Here is a 20,825-nt window from a genome sequence, read left to right as displayed (position 1 = left end):
TTCATTAATTGTCTAAAAATAATTTAACAGAACAGACTCATGCAAATTTGACCAGTTTGTCAAAATTTGTGTACTCTAAGTTTTTGAACCAATCTGGACAACAAAGAAAAAAGATACATTACAATTTTAAGACCATGCCTCATTAAAAAAAGAAATTAATGAGAGAAGAAATGGGGTTTAACATCCTACTGTTCTGCTACACAGGTCTTCTGCTACATAACAAAAAGGATCAGCATTTTCATAAGTAAATCAGCATTACCCCATTTGAACCAGTTTACTTCTTTTCTGTTACAACCCAACACTTCAGATATTACGTGTTGGATTTAAACAATTATTATGTGCCTCCTATCATAGATGCATTTTACCCGGAGTTACTTATACTTGTACTTAGCGGCATGACAAAATTTAAGTTTTATAAACATTTCTATATTTGTGAAGCAGTTTACGCAAATTAATGAATCTACCAACTGTGTACCAAATTTAAATATAGAACGGGCTGTAGCGTCATCTGGCATCATTTTATATGCTGACTACGACAGGTTACATGAATTTCAATATATATATACATTTGGACATAACAATAATGATAATAATAATAATAATTATAATTGATTTATATAGCACCAACAATTCAACTCGGCGAGCTGCTCTCGGGCACTTTACATAAGTAAAACTAATGTAAAATTACAACAATCACAACACATTAATCCATAAAAAAGACAAACAATAAACGGAGAACATTATTTAGTACACATGGTAAAAGTCTTGCATTAATTGCATTAATTTCTTGTTTTACATTAATCAGCTCAGTCCAAAATTAATTACATAAATTAACTTTTCAGGTCGATTTTTCATACGAATAAGATGCTTGTAGATGTCACTTCATACACTTTATTTTTAATATAAAGGTTTTTATTTCAATAACTTCTCATGTAAATTCTGAGTCTTGTTTTGTTGGGGTTTTTTTCTGAAAGTAATTTATACTTCATGTATAAAAACCATACTTCATATAAAGGCATTATATTTTTAAAAATGAAAACCCTGCAATGAGCACTGCTCACATCATCAAATCAACTTTCAAAGGAATTTCTCAGGTATTTCTTGGGTGGCTGTAACAAACAAAAGACCAAACATTAGCGGAATTCCTTTGAAATTCCCCTTGTTGTTTTTTTCCCACCCTCCACAACAGTGGTTTGATTCAGTGTCTTAAGAAGAGCGATCAGCCAACCATCTCCTAATCTCACAGGGTAATGAGGTAAAACAATCTGTAATTAGTGGCCTGAGGACAGACAGTCATTGATGACAAAGCATCTAAATCTCCTTCAATATAGACCTCATTAGACAAGCAAATTATACTGGTAACAGACGGTCATGTAAAAATGACTTTTGTCACGCAATATCTACATCTACAGATCAAAGAAACAATTATTTATAAAATATTCACAAAATACAGCACATGTGGTCAAATCTGGGATTTCAGATTTAGGAACTTTCAACATGAAAACCAACAAGATGCAGAATTTCATGTTTCATAGACTTTCCTTGGAATAATATATATTTAAAGATACCTTCCAGTGTACAAACTCTGCGATTTGATGATATATTTGGTCTACAAACATATTCAAACTAATTAATCTATCAAAATTTTGCTTCAAATCCTTCTCAAAACATTACATTCGTGAGGAAATACCCAAGCTGTAAAAAAACAATTTAAAAAAGTCATGTTTGGATCACAAGAGTGGGCCGACTAGCTAACGCGATACCTAGGCCAGAGGAGAATTCATTGCATATACGAGACGATGTTGTCAAAAATCGCTGTACATTTATCATAAATATCAAAGCCTAATTAAATTCTCATATTATCCACTGCCCACCTCTTTTTCCGTGGTTTTTATCTCAGAAACTGTTGTATGTTTAAGTCTTTCACCTTTTCAGTGACACTGAGAGATCAGACAATCTTCACGTGCAACCTTTGACGTCACTCTAATCGTTGGGTTGCCAATTAGGAAAACCCTTACATTTTTGTCCAGTATGCGCTCTATGGGTGTTTTTTTATTTAGGGAATCCAGTATTTTTCTAGCAAGATTGGATGTTTCTACTTTCCATATATATCAAAATTACCATACTTTTATTGGAGATAACCACCCAATAAATTTGTGGGAAAGTATGTTTAAAGAGGTTGTCTGATTTCTACAAGGACAATAAATATAATTACTTTTGAATGTCATTTATCAAATAACCTTATAGAATCCAATAATTGTTGAAAATCAAAATGCTGCATTTCTTAAAGGGTTTTTCCACATGCATTTGTTAAAACTCTTTGAAAATCACCTGAACATATGTAATATGTATCTATATATATATTTGTGACTGTCGTTTGTCTGTCTGTCTGTCTGTCTGTCTGTCTGTTTGGGGTTGGCGGCTACACTAGGTCTGCCCCGAGTCTGAAATTTGGGGTATAGGGTAAGCTCGGACTGGGGAGTAACATAGGCCAGGTGGCGTTAGTCTACCACTTCCGGTTTCGGAGTTATGACTCCCGAGCGAAGCCGGTCTGTTCGGGGTTGGCAGCTACACTAGGTCTGCCCCGAGTCTGAAATTTGGGGTATAGGGGTAGCTCGGACCGGGGAGTAACATAGGCCAGGTGGTGTTAGTCTACCACTTCCGGTTTCGGAATTATGTCTGTCTGTTTGTCTGTCTGTCTGTTCGGGGTTGGCGGCTACACTAGGTCTGCCCTGAGTCTGAAATTTGGGGTATAGGGGTAGCTCGGACCGGGGAGTAACATAGGCCAGGTGGTGTTAGTCTACCACTTCCGGTTTCGGGGTTATGACCCCCAAGCGAAGCCGGGTATCCTGCTAGTAACTCATAAACTGAAAATTAGAACATATCTGCAATGGCTTGGTAAATTTGTGTCATATTATGCACAGAATCTAATCTGAACACACTTGATATTAACTGTAAAGTGAAATCATAGACCCGTGGTTGCATGCCATGCAAGATATGTCCACATTTTGCAAGAGATGGACAGAGATGGCTAATAACGACAGATAGTGCCATGCAGTGTGCTATGAACAAAATTTTGCAAGTACAGCCGCACGACAGTCTATGCTTATTCTGAATTCCCACTATCAAGTATCAAGGGTCATTTTGCGTGCATGCCAATGTGTACATGTGACCTTGGCTTTACCATCCCCTCCAAATGACTAGGCATTCCTTATTGCCAGAACTCCATCCAGCACCACTGACAAGCGGAAACCAATGACAACAGGAAACCACGCTGAAAATCATGAGGTACTTTCGCTACCAACACCAGGATATGGAACCAGAGAGCTAACGTGGCCCCCCCTTTTAATCGGAATGCCTCGACATAAATCTATGAGTTATATTGTACTAAAATACATGTATGGGTCAATTTAATACATGTGAGATAAACCAGGACAATTAACTGTTTAGTTTGTGCAGCTATCATACACTAATAAATATTCAGAAGAAGATAACTTAGTTTAATCTATTTACAAAGAACATATACTAAAATATAACCTACGTTTTTAATAGATAGAAATCTGCAAGACAAAATAACTGGATCTAAATAAAGTATACCTACCTTTATAAGTATTACGAATCCAATGTGATTGAACTGACATTGTGCTGCTATATAAAACCCTTAAGACATCGAAATAAAGCACCTACATGCAACCCTCTATAAACAAAACTTCACAAGTTTACACACCTCGAAAAGGTCAAAATGCTCTTAATATATATATAATGTACTTCTAAACTGTACCTAGTTTTCTACATATATCAATTCGACTCACATCTGTTTCAAGTTTTAGGTTTCTCCATAATAAAAACAAATGTTTCTCAAAGATAAATATTTCTAGATGGATTTATTGAATGTAAACACAAAATATTAGTTTCCAAAGTAACAATAATCGTGACACGTTTTATATTTTGCTAGTTCACACCTACATTGTAAGAACCAAACAGCATTATCTGCTGTTAATTAATACTCTGTAAATATGAAAATGATAATATTAACACCATATGCCTTATTTGACTGTTGTTTCTCTCCCAATCTTTTATCATAGTGTTAGTTATGGACAGCCATTTAACTAGTTCTCCGGATACCATAAATTGTGTTTGTTATCAGTAAATAACGGACAACGGGCTATAATCCGCCCAATCAATACAGAATGTCTAGACCACACAATATCGTGAAAACGTTTTAAGGAGAAAAACTGGCCTTTTGTTGGAATGTCATACAATTATTTTCGTTTTCACCTTTACGTCTGCTTCCTTAGTTCTCCACCTTCAACTAAAGGTGATGACCAGTACGCCCAGTAATCAAAGAATGTTAGAATGAAAGAAAAATGCCAACGCTGGCTTTGGTCAGATTCTTTGTAAAAGATATCTCATGGATATCTCAATTGGGGTAATTTGTAAGAAATAGGCTTTATTAACCATGGATACAACTTATTTATTACTATTACATATTGAGTTTATTTATAAGATTGCCATTTTTGGGGGTAAAAAATAAAAGTGTCAATTTAACTAAGTCAGTTTATAATGTTTTTTTGAGGTGGGTGTGTTCCTTATACATTTTAGATTTCATTTTAGTTCCACAGATAGAGTCAAAGTTGAGATATAAATGATTTTCTGTTCAGTCATCAGAATAAGACAAAAATTGTAACTAAAACAAGTAAACAGACTATTTCCACTTTAACTATTCAGCTGAAATGAAAATTTACCCATTGATTTAACACACTAGATCAATCTAATTCTACATCTAAATCCAAGAGGTTTAACTCTTAGCTAAATTGATAAAACAGTGATGGGTTGAAATTCAAGCACTGAAATGTTTTCTATACTACACTTTTCCATGTAGTCTACAACATTCCCGAATTTGTCAGATTCTGTATAGTTGCAGGTATTACTTTAGCACATTTCACTGGGTAAAATTAACACAATATTATTCTATTTTGTCTTAATGAAGGCTAGCTCTCTATTATGTTCACAATGTTTGTGGGAAAGGGGAGATAACTTTAGAACAGAAAGTCACTTAACCCTGATGCTCCAGACTAAATTGGAAAAGAGTCTGTGGAAAAGTATAATCTATCACATTCACAACGTTTTTCCAAAAGGGGGGACAACTCTGGACCAGAAAGCCACAGAAGCGGAATGCTGAATATTGATAGAGTGACCACAAATTTGAAAAGAATCCATTAACAACTGTAGCCTCTATTGCATTCAGAAGGTTTCTGCAAAGTGGACATATAATAAAATTAAGTACATGTAGTATCAGATGTTCTAAGAAAATTAAACTTTTAGCATTAACTATTTTACAGTCAATACATGCACATGGCACTAGAATAAAAAAAAAACAAAAACAGAACCAATATTTTTTTTTACTTTGCACCTGATACTTAAATGTATCACAAAAAAATAACCCACATCAAATCCATTTTAGATTTTATAAAAATTAGAATACAGCAGGTGCAAGGGACTGATATTCTAATTTTTGCTGTTCTTGACATTTAAATGCAAATACACAGAGCATCTGTTACCAGTGCTGATAACAAAAATTACTATTTTCCGAATGATAAATTATCTGAAAAACATAAATAATATTTTCTACCCTTCAGTTTATCAAAGAAATGTCCTACAACTGTTTCGTTAATTGGTTTATTATTGATCAAATCAGACAAAAAATCCTGCTGTGCCTGGTTTAACTGTATTGATCTTTTATACATATGTAGGACCAAATAAATACACAGTCGCTAAGAAAAATAATCTGCTTAAAAACAGCAAAATAACATAACAAAATAAAAAAAAACAGTATTTTATTTCTCTTTCATTACAAATAACCACAAAAATAATTAAATGAAATGAGGTTAACATATTACTTTTGTGCACGAAACAAGCTAATGAAGAAAGTCATATACCATGCTGTGTGCTATGTGGCAAATTTTGTCTGGGTTTCTAGTTACTCTTCATAGAATTCCAACTGTCAAGAGTATATTACATGCATGCCAACATATACATGGGATATTGGTTTTTTTTCATACTATCCAGATGACTAGACATTGTTTCCTGCTAGGCCCTGTACCACTGACAAGATGAAACCATGCTCAAAAATCGTGAGGTACTTGCTTGGCCAGCACAGGGATAGATAGAACCAAGGACTTTCTGGTGAGCCAGCGCCATACTCACTTAGCCACTATAAACAATTTAATATCACAACTCATATTTTGGATAGAATTTACCTTTGAGTTTAAGCTTGAATCTGAGTTTTTTTTTAAAGAATTTAATCAGCCAGGAATAAATTAGCTCGGTTGTTCACGGGTTGTGCAAAATAATTTTCGTTTTAACAACACATCAGCCATGTTCAAATAAGATTATATATATGCAAAATTGTATACCCATCTGAAACAAGTATTATCGTTTAAACTTATGAATCTCACTAATACCTAAGTATTTTTTTTAGAGCTTAACAAACTGCTTTGAAAAATTCATTACTCTAAATATTTTAGGGCTTGAATTTTCAATCAGTAATTAGGTGAGTCTAATGTTATTTTGAATATGATTCCAAATAAATTACATTTATTTTCTTGGTGACAGTGATAATACCTCTTTAACATTTAGCCAATTTCTTATTATTTTCTTTGAGCAACATTTACATGTAGCAATTGACACATGCAACAAACACAAAAACATACAATATGAATCACAATTATCATTTTAATTAAAGTGACGCATCGTCAAGGGTTTTTTCAAAGTTATCAAGCAATTGATTCCTTATTACTTATATTTGTTTCAAGATCACTAAACAGATCATTTTAGTAATGGGAACATATAATTCATTTCAATATAATAGTATTATCAATGAAAAAAACAAATCAGTAACTTATGATTTATGTATGTATTTAGACCCTACTTCACAATCAACACATCAGCCATCTTATATTTTTATGATCCTATATTAAAATGTTTACATTTCTCTACCTGTTCCCATATATATCAACTTTATTAGGTCATTGAATCATTATAAATGTCAAAGACGTCAAACTCTATCTTATCAAGATTTATATATAATATTAACGGATAAAAGAAATACTGATAGTATGTGTAGCTTGGATTTAAAGTGACGCTAACACCATAAAAACTTAATAGAATTCAGATTTTATGATTGAATCCAGTCAATAAGATGTATGCGTGTTTTAAAAGAAACCCATTGTCCTATCAACTTAAAGTTTGTGTAATTAATGTAAGCAATAGAATTATTTAATTATGGATCACTGCATATCTACTCTATAAAAAGGTTATCAATTGACGTTTTGAAAATATATCTGAGATCTTAATGAAGAACACACCCAACCATGTAACACATTTATAACAACATCCTGCTGTTATTGTTCATAGGATACTTTTGTGTTTTGAGCAAATAAAACAACCCAACGGGCTAGGTTAAAATCTAATTTATATAAAAAAAATGCAATTTAAACTCCAAGAAACAAAATCAAATTCTTAATCTAATGTTTGTCAAACTTGCAATCACATTAAGAAATTGTGCTGCAAATAATTTAAGACATAATTCATTCCATAATACAGAACAGAAATGTTTAACTTGAAATACTTTGCATAAATCATAGAATTATGTTATGAGTATAAAAAATGTGCCATGTATAACATTTTGGTTCATTCTATTCAGTTTAGTGCTGGCACGATTCACCTTCTCACACTTTGCGTATTGAATCACGAGATGCTGAATCCATGTATTGCTGTTCTTTTTTTATGTTTTTTGTTGCTTCAGTAAGTAACCTGTCACACAAGTAACACAAACACTCTTAAATTGTTTTGGTCCTTATTTTGATGTACATCCATATCGTTATAAAAAACAGTTTTATTTCTTCGAGATCGGCAGGACTAAAAATATCAATTATTCATTTAACCTGTTGTTTTCTTGGTAAATATTGACCTGGTTATGCATCATGATACAAATTGTATCATAGCACCTGAATCGCAATACATATCGTATCGTGACTGCAGTGGCAATGGCCAACACTAATTCAATTCTCACATTTGCCCACAAAACTTTTGGAGAATGGTGTGTAAATGAACTTTTGGACCAGGAACTGGCACCCACTCACTATCGTACTCATCTTGTTGTTCTTGGGGGTAGGGGAGAGGGGCATACGCTTCATAAAAAGTCTAACCAGACAATTCTGCATTTCCTGGTAATCGGTTCCTGGTACATAACGCATGTACGGTACTTAATTTGTTATAACAACAGATTTATGATTCATGCATTTTATTAAACAATGTATAAGTTTTTATCTGCATTTGGTTGAAAATAAAAATGTGTGTAAATGCATCCACAGCCTTGACGTGTCAGTTTGATATCTATTTAATTAATCTGCTTTCAAAGTCATTGCATTTTGTAATTTCTCTAATATATGACCTATAATTACATACATGTATACATACAATAATACAGGTATTTCCTGTTTAATATCTATATCCTATTAAATATGTATCAAATTAATTATAAGACAAGCTGTAACCATGACATTTATAAATCAATGTAAAGTACATCATGTTGATAAAACTAGAAAGTAGAAAATGTCCACTCCACAATAACTATATATTCCATATATTCTTCACTTTAATTCAATTCTTGTTATATAATCAAATAAAAACAAAATGATTATCTAAATTTGTGTCCACATCAAATGCTTATTTTACAGTTTGAATATATATGTCATTATATTATTGGAACACTATTTCAATATTCAATTTAATTTAAATGATCATTTTTTCTTTTTTTTATGGGTGCTTTTCCAGATTTCTGGAGATTGTGAATTTCTCATATCAATATACCTTTATTTAATTTTGAATACTAGTTGATTGTATTTAATTAATATTATTATTAAATATTTCCTATAGGAAACAATGAACTGATCACATTACAATAGTTTTATATAACTCAAATAATAAATACTAGTAAAAAACAACTCAAATAGGTTTGAAATTAGCTGGATTGAACTGCCGTATTATAGTGAGGTCCTGGTGCAATAATTGGACAATACTTGTTACTGGATAAGTAACAAATTAATTCAAAATGTTATTCTCATTTCTCACATTGGTCAACCTGTACACAATGCTGTCAATATTTTGAGCCCCATTCTGTGAAGAATAAATAATAGTACAGTACAGCAACTACCCTTTAGGCAATTAACAAGCCTCTGTTTTAGGAACGTATAACCTATGACATGTATGTAATGTATGAGTTTCAACAACAACAGATTTACACTATATAACAATAAATGATATATTGATATATAAGACTTCCATCAATCATACTCAAATTACTGTTGTTGATTACACAGAAAACTTATAAGTCTACATGGGTCATTTAATCAATAACATTAAGACGATAACAATGTTTGATAAATAATATAACATTATTCTTTTTTGTTTGTATATGGTTGATAAGATATAGACAATGCAATGCACTTGTTCAATAAATCAATAACATTCTGAGATCAAAGTGATCAAACATCAATAAATTTTCAAAAATACATTTTCTATCAAATAAAAGATGAACATTGTCAATATTGATAAATGTTTTAAGAATTACCTGCATTGTTGCTAAATATAAAAGGTCGATAGTCCTTAATACATATGGGAGTCTCCACACCTTTACTACTGCCCTTAGAAGCTGATTTCAAACCAGTCTCTTTATTTGTTGATTTAGATTCATTTGGTAAGGTCAGTTTGACAATCGCACCTTCCTCAATAACTGCCACATTTGAACTAGCCCGAAATGACATCTTCCAATTTCTTAGGTAAATATACATGTACTCTTAATTAAACAAAATTCATGACGGAGTACAGCACAAAACAACTAACTCCTGACCCACACGCCAGTCAACCGCCACACAGTCCTATCCTACACTATAACCCCTGAACTTTCAACTCTATAAGCCATGTGATCTAAGTATAGCATACATACAATGACACAGCCTTTCTCATTGGTGTAGAAATTGATAAATGTAACCAATGTAAAAAAGCAAGGAGGTATTCTATAATTAGAAATGAGTAATCGCTCATGCGGACACCTGGATCTAATACAAATAAAAAGTCAGAGCTTACTACACAATGGTCCACGTGCTGTCGCATGGAGAGTGTTTTCTTAATATAATCTCTTTGTTAATGTTGTATAACGTGGTGTGTATATTATATAAACATTATATTCACACCCCTTACTCTTTGCACATCATAATTTATACTCTTCATTCTTTAATATTTTATCATTAAGCTCATTCAGAGAGAAAACTTAATATAGACCCCTTGAGGCAGGACCCCTGAGTCCATGAAAAGAGCCCAAAGTCAGAGAAAGGGGACCCTTTGACTTCTGTGATAGGACCCATGTTAAGGCACTGAGTAACGTGTCACGAGTCATCCCATTATATACACAGACTAATTATATGCAGCACATTAAATTTGGTGTCTGTATATTTCCTTCTGGTGTGTGCATATCATCAACATTCCCCAATGTATATACTGATCTCAGGATTTAATAATCTATGGGTCAGGACTTAGGTGTACTTGAATTTTTTCATTTTATCACTGAATTAGTGATAAAAAAAGGGGGAATAATTAAAGTGACAGAAAAGTAATAAAAATAGTTGTGAAATTATGTGTATTTTTTTTATATTTTGACATTTAGTCCTGTGCCATTACTTCCCTGCCACTTTCTTCCTGATATTATGTACTGTGTAATTTTATCTTGTGAAATTATGTCTGTATTCTTTCGTTTAATATAATAATTTCTATGTAAAGTAGTCATCTTTCGTATAATTTTATTTATAAACTGTCATGTTATACCAGGTCTATAATTTTTTGACAGTTAAGTTGGCAGATAATCTGTTTCATTAAAAGGTTCAGTCAACTAAAGTGTAAAAGAAAGAAAGAAAAAAGAAAACCTTTTCAATGTTGGAAAATATGTGTATGACAGCTTCATTAAACCCAAAATGATGCATGACTGCAAGATTTATTGATTTGCTAGTTTTTTAAGCCAAAATCGATAAGGCTGCAGACGACTTTGTCATTATCCCCAGGAAGTAACTGGCAATGAGCAGACGTAATAACTATCATTAAAAAGAATAACATCAACAGTTGACGATTCTTTACCGTCCAATTACCGGTACCCAAATAATGGCATGGATTCATTCAAATTTCAAAACCCTCCAATCAATCAAATTCCACTTTTTTCCCATTTTTTTTTCTCCAAAGGTTTGATCCATTCTGCAGAAAATAAATTGTAACTAGCCAAGTTATTGATTTTAAGTTATTTGATACATTCCACAAATACCATGAGAATAGAGTAATAATAAGTCTAGATTGATTTATATTATGTAAAAATAGGATTCCAGGCAACCAACCATACGTCTACAGTATCTAAGTCGTTGGATCAGTCCAGATGTAGATGTCATATTGCTAATCTTTAATTCAATAAAAACCAGCGGCTGCCAGGCAGGATACGCCCACATTTTCGAGAGATGGATAGAGAACAAGCTAAGAAGAAAGTGATTTTTCCTATAATCAAGGGCCATAATTCAGGAAATTACAATTCGATATGCGCAAATATCGAAAAGAACCGAGATCTTTGTGTTATAAACTTACATTTTAAGTTTCAACAAAATCGGATAAAAATTGTGACTTCTATAGGGTTCACAATTTTGATATACCCTACTTTTACGCTATTTGAGAACGAAGGGTGGCCATTTTATCTGTCAGTTTTGGGCCGATTTTCACGAAATTCGAACTCAGTCATGCTTAGGGTGTAACGGTGATATAAACAATACGTTTTTTTAAATCGGATAAAAATTATGACCTCTATAGGGTCCACAATCTAAAAACGTGATTTTTCATACAATCAGGGGCCATAATTCAGGAAGTTACGGTCCGATATGCGCAAATATCGAAAGGAACCAAGATCTTTGGGTTATAAACTTACATTTCAAGTTTCAACAAAATCGGATTAAAATTGTGACCTCCATAGGGTCCACAACCTTGATATACCATATTTTTACGCTATTTGAGAACGAAGGGCGACCATTTTCTCTGTCAGTTTTGGGCCGATTTTCAAGAAATTCGAACTCAGCCGTCCTTAGGGTGTAACGGTGATATAACAATACGGTTTTTTAAATCGGATAAAAATTATGACCTCTATAGGGTCCACAAGCTAAAAACGCGTATTTTCGTACTATCAGGGGCCATAATTCAGGAAGTTACAGTCCGCTATGCGCAAATATCAAAAGGAACCGAGATCTTTGGGTTATAAACTTACATTTCAAGTTTCAACAAAATCGGATAAAAATTGTGACCTCTATAGGGTCCACAACCTTGATATTCCATATTTTTACGCTATTTGAGAACGAACGGCGGCCATTTTGTCTGTCAATTTTGGACTGATTTTCACGAAATTCGAACTCAGCCATCCTTAGGGTGTAACGGTGATATAATAATACGTTTTTTTAAATCGGATAAAAATTATGACCTCTATAGGGTCCACAAGCTAAAAACGCGATTTTTCGTACAATCAGGGGCCATAATTCAGGACGTTACGGTCTGATATGCGCAAATATCAAAAGGAACCGAGATCTTTGGGTTATAAACTTACAAGTTTCAACAAAATCGGATAAAAATTGTGACCTCTATAGGGCCCACAAGCTAAAAACGTGATTTTTCGTACAATCAGGGGCCATAATTCATGAAGTTTCGATCAGATACATGCCAATATCGAAAGCAGCCGAGATCTTTTGGGGATAAACCTATATTTCAAGTTTCGTCAAAAACGGATAAGAATTGTGACCTGTAGAGAGTCCACAAACAATTGTGGACGGACGGACGGACGGACGGGGGCGACGGCATAATACGTCCACATGAAAATGTGGGCGTATAAAAACCTACAATCTTTATTATACTGTAATATATCATTGGCACATTAATAAGATTATATGACATAATCAAGGACAATAACTATTAAAGTAATTATCAGAAAAATCTTTGTAATTGTTTTTCATCACAATAATTTTTAACAAAGAACACAGATCTGATGATGACCTTTTCTGTTATTAGTGTAACCCATTCAAAAAGGTCTGCAGAGTGAGCAATGACCATAATCACAGAAGCAATTAACAAAATTTGTTGAAATTCATGAGGTTGGTCTATTTTACTAATTTGAATGATTCCTATAAATTTCAAGCAGATAGGATAACATCTGTCACTACATGTATCTTATAAGCGTTAACGCAATTCTACAGTTCTAAGGACAATAGCTCAAGACATAACTACCAGAAATCTCTATATGTTTGTGACTGTCGTTTGTCTGTTTGGGGTTGGCAGCTAGCCGGCTACACTAGGGCAGCTCCAGTCTGAAATGTGTGGTATATAAGGGCAGCTAGAGACGAAGAATGCCAAAGGTCTTTTGATGATGCACTATCACTTCCAGTTCTGAGTTGTACTACTTCTTGTTTTATGAAAGTTCTATAGTCTTCTTTGATTTACTTATCTGGACATAACTCTAAAGATAATTCATGTAAAAAAAAACCACATAAGTTTTAAATAGATTGGAGGATAAATTTAGTCAGTGGATGTTGGTGGATAGAAATGAGTGATGGCAAAATACAACAAATGGCTTGTGATGTATAATCTCAAAATTATTCTAAAAAATAATTTACGAAAGGCTATATATCTTTATACATTAAAGAGAATTAGTTACAAAAGAATACCATGAAAAGATTAAACAAAATTTGAGATCTCACAAATGTGATTTATCACACATTCCTTTAATTGAGTTAGATTTACTCTTTTTTTCTTTTTCTTTTGATGTTTAGTTGCTACATGTACCTCTTTTATGATTATATTATAGGAGAAATTACTGATATAATTCTGTTAATAAAACTGGTTGTGTGGAATATCTTTAGCTCTGCTCGAAATAACATTAAGATAAGTTAAAATTGGACATTTTTTGAGTGTTTCACTAACACCTCTTCTTTCCTCAAACAATTCAAGTCTTGAAAAAGCAGAATTTTGATAAATCTGTTAACTTTCTATTGATAATTGTTTATGATATATACTCTTCAAAAAAAGTAGGGGATATTCAGAAACAATACAAAACTGCCGAAATGCACTGCTAATTTTATTAGAGGTAACCAGTGTATGTTAATAACAGGCCAATTGCCTACACGGGCAATTCCACGGTAACGGACGTATATTTTAAACTCGACATATCTTTATTACTTCCAATATTTTCTAACCATGAATAATTAACTGTTTGAGTTTTATATAGCATTAAAGACATATGATTTAAGTATCAATTGACATATTATTTAATTTGTTCATGAACACTGGAAATAAATATGGCTTTAAATATGAGTTTTTGAACAGTTTCATAAATAAATATGAATGAGAGAGATAAAATGGAAATATTTGGTAACATGAAATACTGTGAAAAGTAACGGACGTACATCTATGAAAACCCAAGTTATTCTGAGAATTTTTTGCAAATCTTTTCTTTTTATGTTCATTATAGTAAGAATGGGTTATTCTAGCTTTAGATATGAAGTTTTAAATAATTCTATATAAAAATATGAATGAGAGAAAAAAAATGTGATATTTTTCAATGTGGTTACCTTCACAAAAATATATTATTCCTATATTTTAATGTTTAAATATTATGTTTATATATATTGTCAGATAACTAATACGAAATCATTCATTATGAGTCAGTCAGAACAATCAAACAAAGTAAGAAAATACAATAGAATTATAAATTCGAAGTAAACCTTGACACAAGACCAAATAACAAAAAAATCGGAAGAGTTTCCACCCAAATTGAGATTTTTCTTCAAAATATGGATTATTTCCCACCATTAAGACACTATTTTTGTCCACTTCTCAACTAATTGTATACTTTAGCGTGGAATTGCCCACACATGAACATAAACAGTTCATATGGGCGGCTTATCTGACGGCCCCATTTCACTCGCAAAGAAATACACTGTCAAAAGTGAAAATGGACATTTTTGATTTTTGTCTTAATAATGAGTAATTGCTCAGACATTCAGCAATTCGTCGTGGCATGCTCCTAATTAACCATCCAATCACGATTTGGGGCAATCTGACCCACTTCTCTTGCAGTGCAACACCCAATTCTTGCAGTGTTGTCTGTTGACATTGACATGGATAGGATAAACCAGCACACGGCAGTTTTCATCAACCCTTCCTTGAAGTGTCAAATTTGACAATGAACCCCTCCCACGTGTATGGTGCTATTGCGTGTCACATGTGCAGCTCAGTGGTTCTGTTTGGGCGATAAGTTCTTCATCTGTGAACCTACTCTCAAAGCATGTCAAGTGTCCATGACTATTTATCATATCGCAACGTGCATATGTATTTGCATTTCAATATCCCCTACTTTTTTTGAAGAGTATATATATGTTCAAACTGTCAAACAAACTTTATTGAACTTCAATTATTTTCCCTGATATATAATTGGCATAGCCTGATATGACTTTTTAAACACAAGGGATACATTGCTATCAAAATTCAACTAATCAGGTACCAGTACCAGTTACTGGCCTTCAAAAATTTCTTGACCAATTTCAAAATCAGAAGAAAGGTTTACCTGCAGAGGCAGCTTTGACGTGAATTGGTTTGGGTTTTACTTCTGACATGCTGGCTTATCTGTACTATGACTGCCGAGCTAATACATCACATCAGCATACTGAACGAAAGCTGTAATTGTTCTAGCTTCAGGCTATTCTATGTGCTGTCAATCAATTATACATTGAACTACATTTTCACATTATTTCTGAAATGACAAATTCAATAATCAAAGTATTTTGCATGTAATAATCACACTGTTGGCTGACAATGAATTAGTATTTTTTTTAGTGAAGATTTATGATGGACAAATTCAATGTCTTAAAAAATAACGGTTGGTTGTGGTGTTTTGTCAACATTTCAGCTATTATATCTAAATCTACGTCAAGAACCATCAAGGGATATAAATCAATGCCAATCACTTAGATGGCCCATAAAATATTTACGAGTTAAAACAAAATGTTTACAATAATTAGATTTATATCAAACTTGTTTTTGTTTATCTGTAGTTACTTTTTGAAAAACATTAGTAGCTGGAAGACATTAAACTATTTAAAAAAACATTATATAGATTGAATATGTGTCATTAATGATTCATGAGATGGTATTGGTGTCCGGAATTAACTAGCCAAAATTTTGTGTAGGCTTACATGATAAAAATTTTAAACATCCATTATGTAAGAGTTAAATCTACCTATTGCATGTCTTATCTTGGCTTCAAAAGATATATAAATTATTATTTCATTAAACATTTATTACTATGACAAGTCCATAATCAACTCTCTTGCAAATCGCATGGCTTTAATTTTAATTAGATTATAAGAATACAGCAGCCATTTAAAAGTTTAATGATAAAATACATAAATCAAGACTTAGTCAATATATTAATTTCTCATCTATTTTTAAACTATTATAGCAAGAATGGTCAGCCAAGAACGTGGTAAGTGGTAACACAGGCCACTCTGAAAACACCCAACTCAGGTCACATGACAGTATTACGACACGTTACTTGATTTAGTTCTGTGTGAAAAACAGGATTGTTTCCCTTGAATAGCTATTTATTGTGCAAGCAGACATAGGGAGAGGGATAAATGGGGTTTAACATCCACAAACTAGGTCATTTCGGGACTAACATATGGTTCAATTTTATTTTAATAGTTTGTTTGGGAGGAAAGTGGAGGACCGAGAGAAAACCCACAAAGTTGGACAGGCAGTTGCCGAGAAATAGTCAATATTACATGAGTCACTTTTCATGTTATTTTGCCTGTAAAAGAGTCAATTACTAATGGATTTTAAAAAAAGTGATACCATTTGATGCATAAAGCAAATATGCGTTATATCATATTGATCATAATTTAAAATTGACACCGGAAGTGAAACTATTTTGTCAAAAACTGTATTTCTAACAGAGATATTTTTTCAACTGAGTATTATTTGCTACATTTTGAAAATTTTAAATCCTAGTTTAAATCAACAGATAAATAAAAAAAATGCGGTCATATAAATATCACAAAATTGTTACTAAATTGTTCAGTTACGGAGAAATAGACGATTTTCTACTAGTCACTTTTCAAGGTTTTTAGTCCATAAAAGTGCCAATTATTATTCGATTTTAATAAACATTTCACCATGTGAAGCCCAGTGCCATCTATGGTTTCATAAAGTTTAACATTTTCATTATCACTGAAGTAATGCCATTTTGGCAAAAACTGTACTTTTTCTTTTACTTTTAGCCTCCAAAACAAACATTTTTTTGAAGTAAGTGATATTCATTATTCATATAAAATAAAGATATCTGATTCCAGTGGATAAAATTAAATGAATGAATGTGATCATGTAGATATCAGAATTAAGTGTTTTTAATTTCTTTGCCGAGAAATAACCCAATAACCCATCAGAATTAAGTGTTTTTAATTTCTTTGCCGAGAAATAACCCAATTTTATCAGGATCACATTTTCGCTTTTTATTAAACATACACTATGCAAGAGCTAAATATGTCTATTGCAGGTCTTTCTTTTGGCCTAAAATGTTATCTTAATTATTAATTAGACATTAATTAACCTATCCAGACCATAAGCAACTCTAGATGGCATCGCTAGCCTGCAATCTTTAGTGGATTGTGAGCCAATTTACTGCATAACTTTCCTTCACGATTTAACGATTAAATGGATAATCGAGACTATGCTGTTTATCGTACTGACTTTAGTAATGATGATCAAAGCTAGGCGGAAATTTCAATCGCTTTGTTCTCGGTTCATAGTAGATCAATTTGAATGAAATTTTCAGCAAATTGCCTTTACATTATCTAGTTTTTAACTATTACAGTGAGAACTGCCAACTCGTTATATCAAATCTCCCATAATGTATCTTTAAGGCTTTATATGGCGTTATTACTGTTCAATTTTTAATCAATTTTTCTGTCACAAAAAGGATAAGCAAAGTCGTTATTTCTGTAATCCGATTTAAATAGTGATGTCAACGTGTCAAGCCTTTTTTGCTGCATTTTTATTTTATGACATATGTAACAAATGTATAAATGGAACTGATATTGCTGAATTTATAACAATGCCCATTTGGAAATTTGTTTAATGGTTCGATGTTGTCAGTTCAAGATTAATGTGGCACCGATAAAACCTGTCATCGCAGTTCTAGTTTTAGTAGTGAGTGTGATAATGGCTAATAAAGACGGGCATACCATGCAGTGTGCTATGAAGGACATCAATATTTCTGCCTACTCTTAAGGGTTCCTTAAAGTGCACACCGATGTGTAAACAGGACCTCAGTTTGAGAGAGAGAGGGGTTTAACATCCACTCGACACAAACAAGATCATTTCGAGACTAACACATGGTTCAATTTTATTTCAATAATTCGCTTATGCGTAGGGCTCTTAGCAAAGTAGGAGGAAACCTGAGGACCAGGAGAAAACCCACGAGGTTGGACAGGCGACCCTACTCCTTGTCACGTACAACTGGTGAATCGAAACCATGTCATTTGACTTAAAGGAGCTAAATCGCTAATATTTGGGACCTAGAAATTGACACAAGTGGGTCGCAACTCATATAATACTGTAATATGAATGTATATAAACTGATATACATTTAATGGTTTCCGTTTTTACTCTAATTTCAAATCAGTTATGTTCCGCGAAATAAGCCAGCAGTCTCAATCGAATGCAAATTTCTAGCGCCTGGTTATTCCAGTCTACATACGCCGTTTGGTTTGGTGCAATATGTCTAGCCTCGTTCCTCGAGTCTCTTGCTAGAACTGGGGCTGAAACACATTATGGTACACGATTCGTGTACCAATGGTAAAATGTTTATTTTGTCTTAAATATTGGATATCAGAAGCCCATCTTTTTCCGGTAAGATCACAACATCAATGTTGATTTAATTTGACAAATAATTTGTATTTTCAATGTTGAAGATTTTGGATGATATTGAGTTAGAGACTTTATAGCTACTTTAATGTCAGACCTTATGATACAGCATGCATGTGCTAACCAATCGGCTATCCAAACCCACCTTGTCCTATCTGAACAACTAGATGCTGTCCCTTTTGCAAGGCCCTCCATCACTGACATTGGAAAAGATGGAAAATGCTGATAACTTCCCATTTAACACCTGGATTTAATTCCGGACCTTTTGGTTAGTGAGCCAGCACTGCTTGCAATTCGATCCCTAGCTATCAGTAGAAACATATAACTTCCGTTTAGTTGGATGAAAGCAAAAGTAGGAATATGCAATGCAAGGTGCTGAAATAATAATATGACTATAATAAAAGTCGATATTATAGCGATGTATGAATACAAGTATGCAACTACAAAGGTCTTGTTTATTCGGAGTTTCAGCTATTATTATCCCGGATACGTTTTGTAATTAATGAATTATGCAATTACTGTCGGGAATAGAGTATGCATAAACCAACATGTTTGTTGTTGAAAAGACGACTATCCGTTAGGCCTATCCGTGGCCAGTTCATTTCAAAATGGATTAAGAACCCTGGTCAAAAGGTCGTATACTGTATCTGGATTTTGCGAAATTGTCCAGGAGAGCCAAAACTAGCCCAGAGGTTAAGAATCGAAATGTCTTATAAAATCGTCACGTTAAAATGTCGTATTTCTGAACCTTTTCTCAAATATTTCTGTACAAAATGTAAGTGTGGCCATTTAAACAGTATGTAACGACTCGCACATATCAAGCTCAACATCTACATGTAGTGCAGAAATAAGGAGTGAAAGCTTGTTATTTGCAATTTTATACAGGAAAGACGTATCTCTGGAAAATATTCAGCTTTACCTGCTTCAATTTCATAGATTTCACACAGTAGAGCCTCAACAATAATTTCAATAATACGTATTGAACCATAGAACAATACTGGCTATATTTCATTTGATTGTAATGCTTTGGTTAGACACAAAGTTGATTTTTCCAAGAAAATACGACATTTTCACTCTTAATAATTTTTTTTTGTTAAGAACACCCCATATATGACATTTTGAAACTGTATCTATAAAACCTCTTTTTATTGGCTTAGAAATACGACTACTAGATGAAAAGATGCGCATGAAAATTCTCATTCTGAAAAAAACAAAAGTGAATTTCGCAAAATATGCCAGATACGACCTTTTGACTCCCCACCGACGATATGATGAAGTAGATACTCAACAATATTGGCAAATTTTGGTTTGCTTGTAAAGCTCTGAGAAGGATATTATCAACACTGTGACTGTAGGCCAATTATGAATGAATATATTTGTTTCTTTTGGATGAACATTTTGATTATGAAGAATGAAGAGATGAACTTGTAACAGATATGTCGCTTTGATTTCCAATGGTGTGCAAACCTATTAAAAGATCTGCACATCTATCTATCATACGACTATATATGGAAACTTCGTAACCAACATAAATAATAAACAATTTTATTAGAATTGATCTAACTAGCCTATCTCTGCCAGGGTATGGGGTTATTAACATTGATTGTGAGTTTCAATCAGGTATGAGACTTAATTATTACTTACAAACATTTACACACTGTTATTGACATGTCATACAATAACCCAATGCGACCCGACAATATATTTTTCTTCTTAAAACTTGTCAAGCTGACGTTAGTCAAAACGTCAATATGAACTCTCTTTTATTTAAGGTCTAA

The 20,825-nt window shown here is 33.0% G+C and overlaps 1 protein-coding gene across 2 annotated transcripts in view; it reads right to left on the bottom strand.

The window, feature by feature from the left end:
* LOC126816815 (E3 ubiquitin-protein ligase TRIM9) overlaps positions 1 to 20,825 on the bottom strand; it is a 40,598-nt gene extending 19,773 nt beyond the window's left edge. Inside the window, exons 1-2 of one of the 2 annotated variants that reach the window (XM_050543558.2) lie at positions 20,692 to 20,825; positions 15,692 to 15,877 (exon numbers count right to left, since the gene is read on the bottom strand). In XM_050543558.2, coding sequence (XP_050399515.2) covers positions 15,692 to 15,740 — 49 coding nt within the window. In that variant the 5' untranslated portion in view covers positions 15,741 to 15,877; positions 20,692 to 20,825. Of the gene's footprint in view, positions 1 to 9,634; positions 10,104 to 15,691; positions 15,878 to 20,691 lie in introns of those variants that run through there. The other variant, XM_050543557.2, reaches the window with a different exon arrangement.

This window comes from Patella vulgata, chromosome 3, assembly GCF_932274485.2.
Source record: "Patella vulgata chromosome 3, xgPatVulg1.2, whole genome shotgun sequence".
Taxonomy (NCBI): Eukaryota; Metazoa; Mollusca; class Gastropoda; family Patellidae; genus Patella; species Patella vulgata.
The sequence above is the reverse complement of the archived record's forward strand: the minus strand, read 5'-3'. Positions and strand labels throughout refer to the sequence as shown.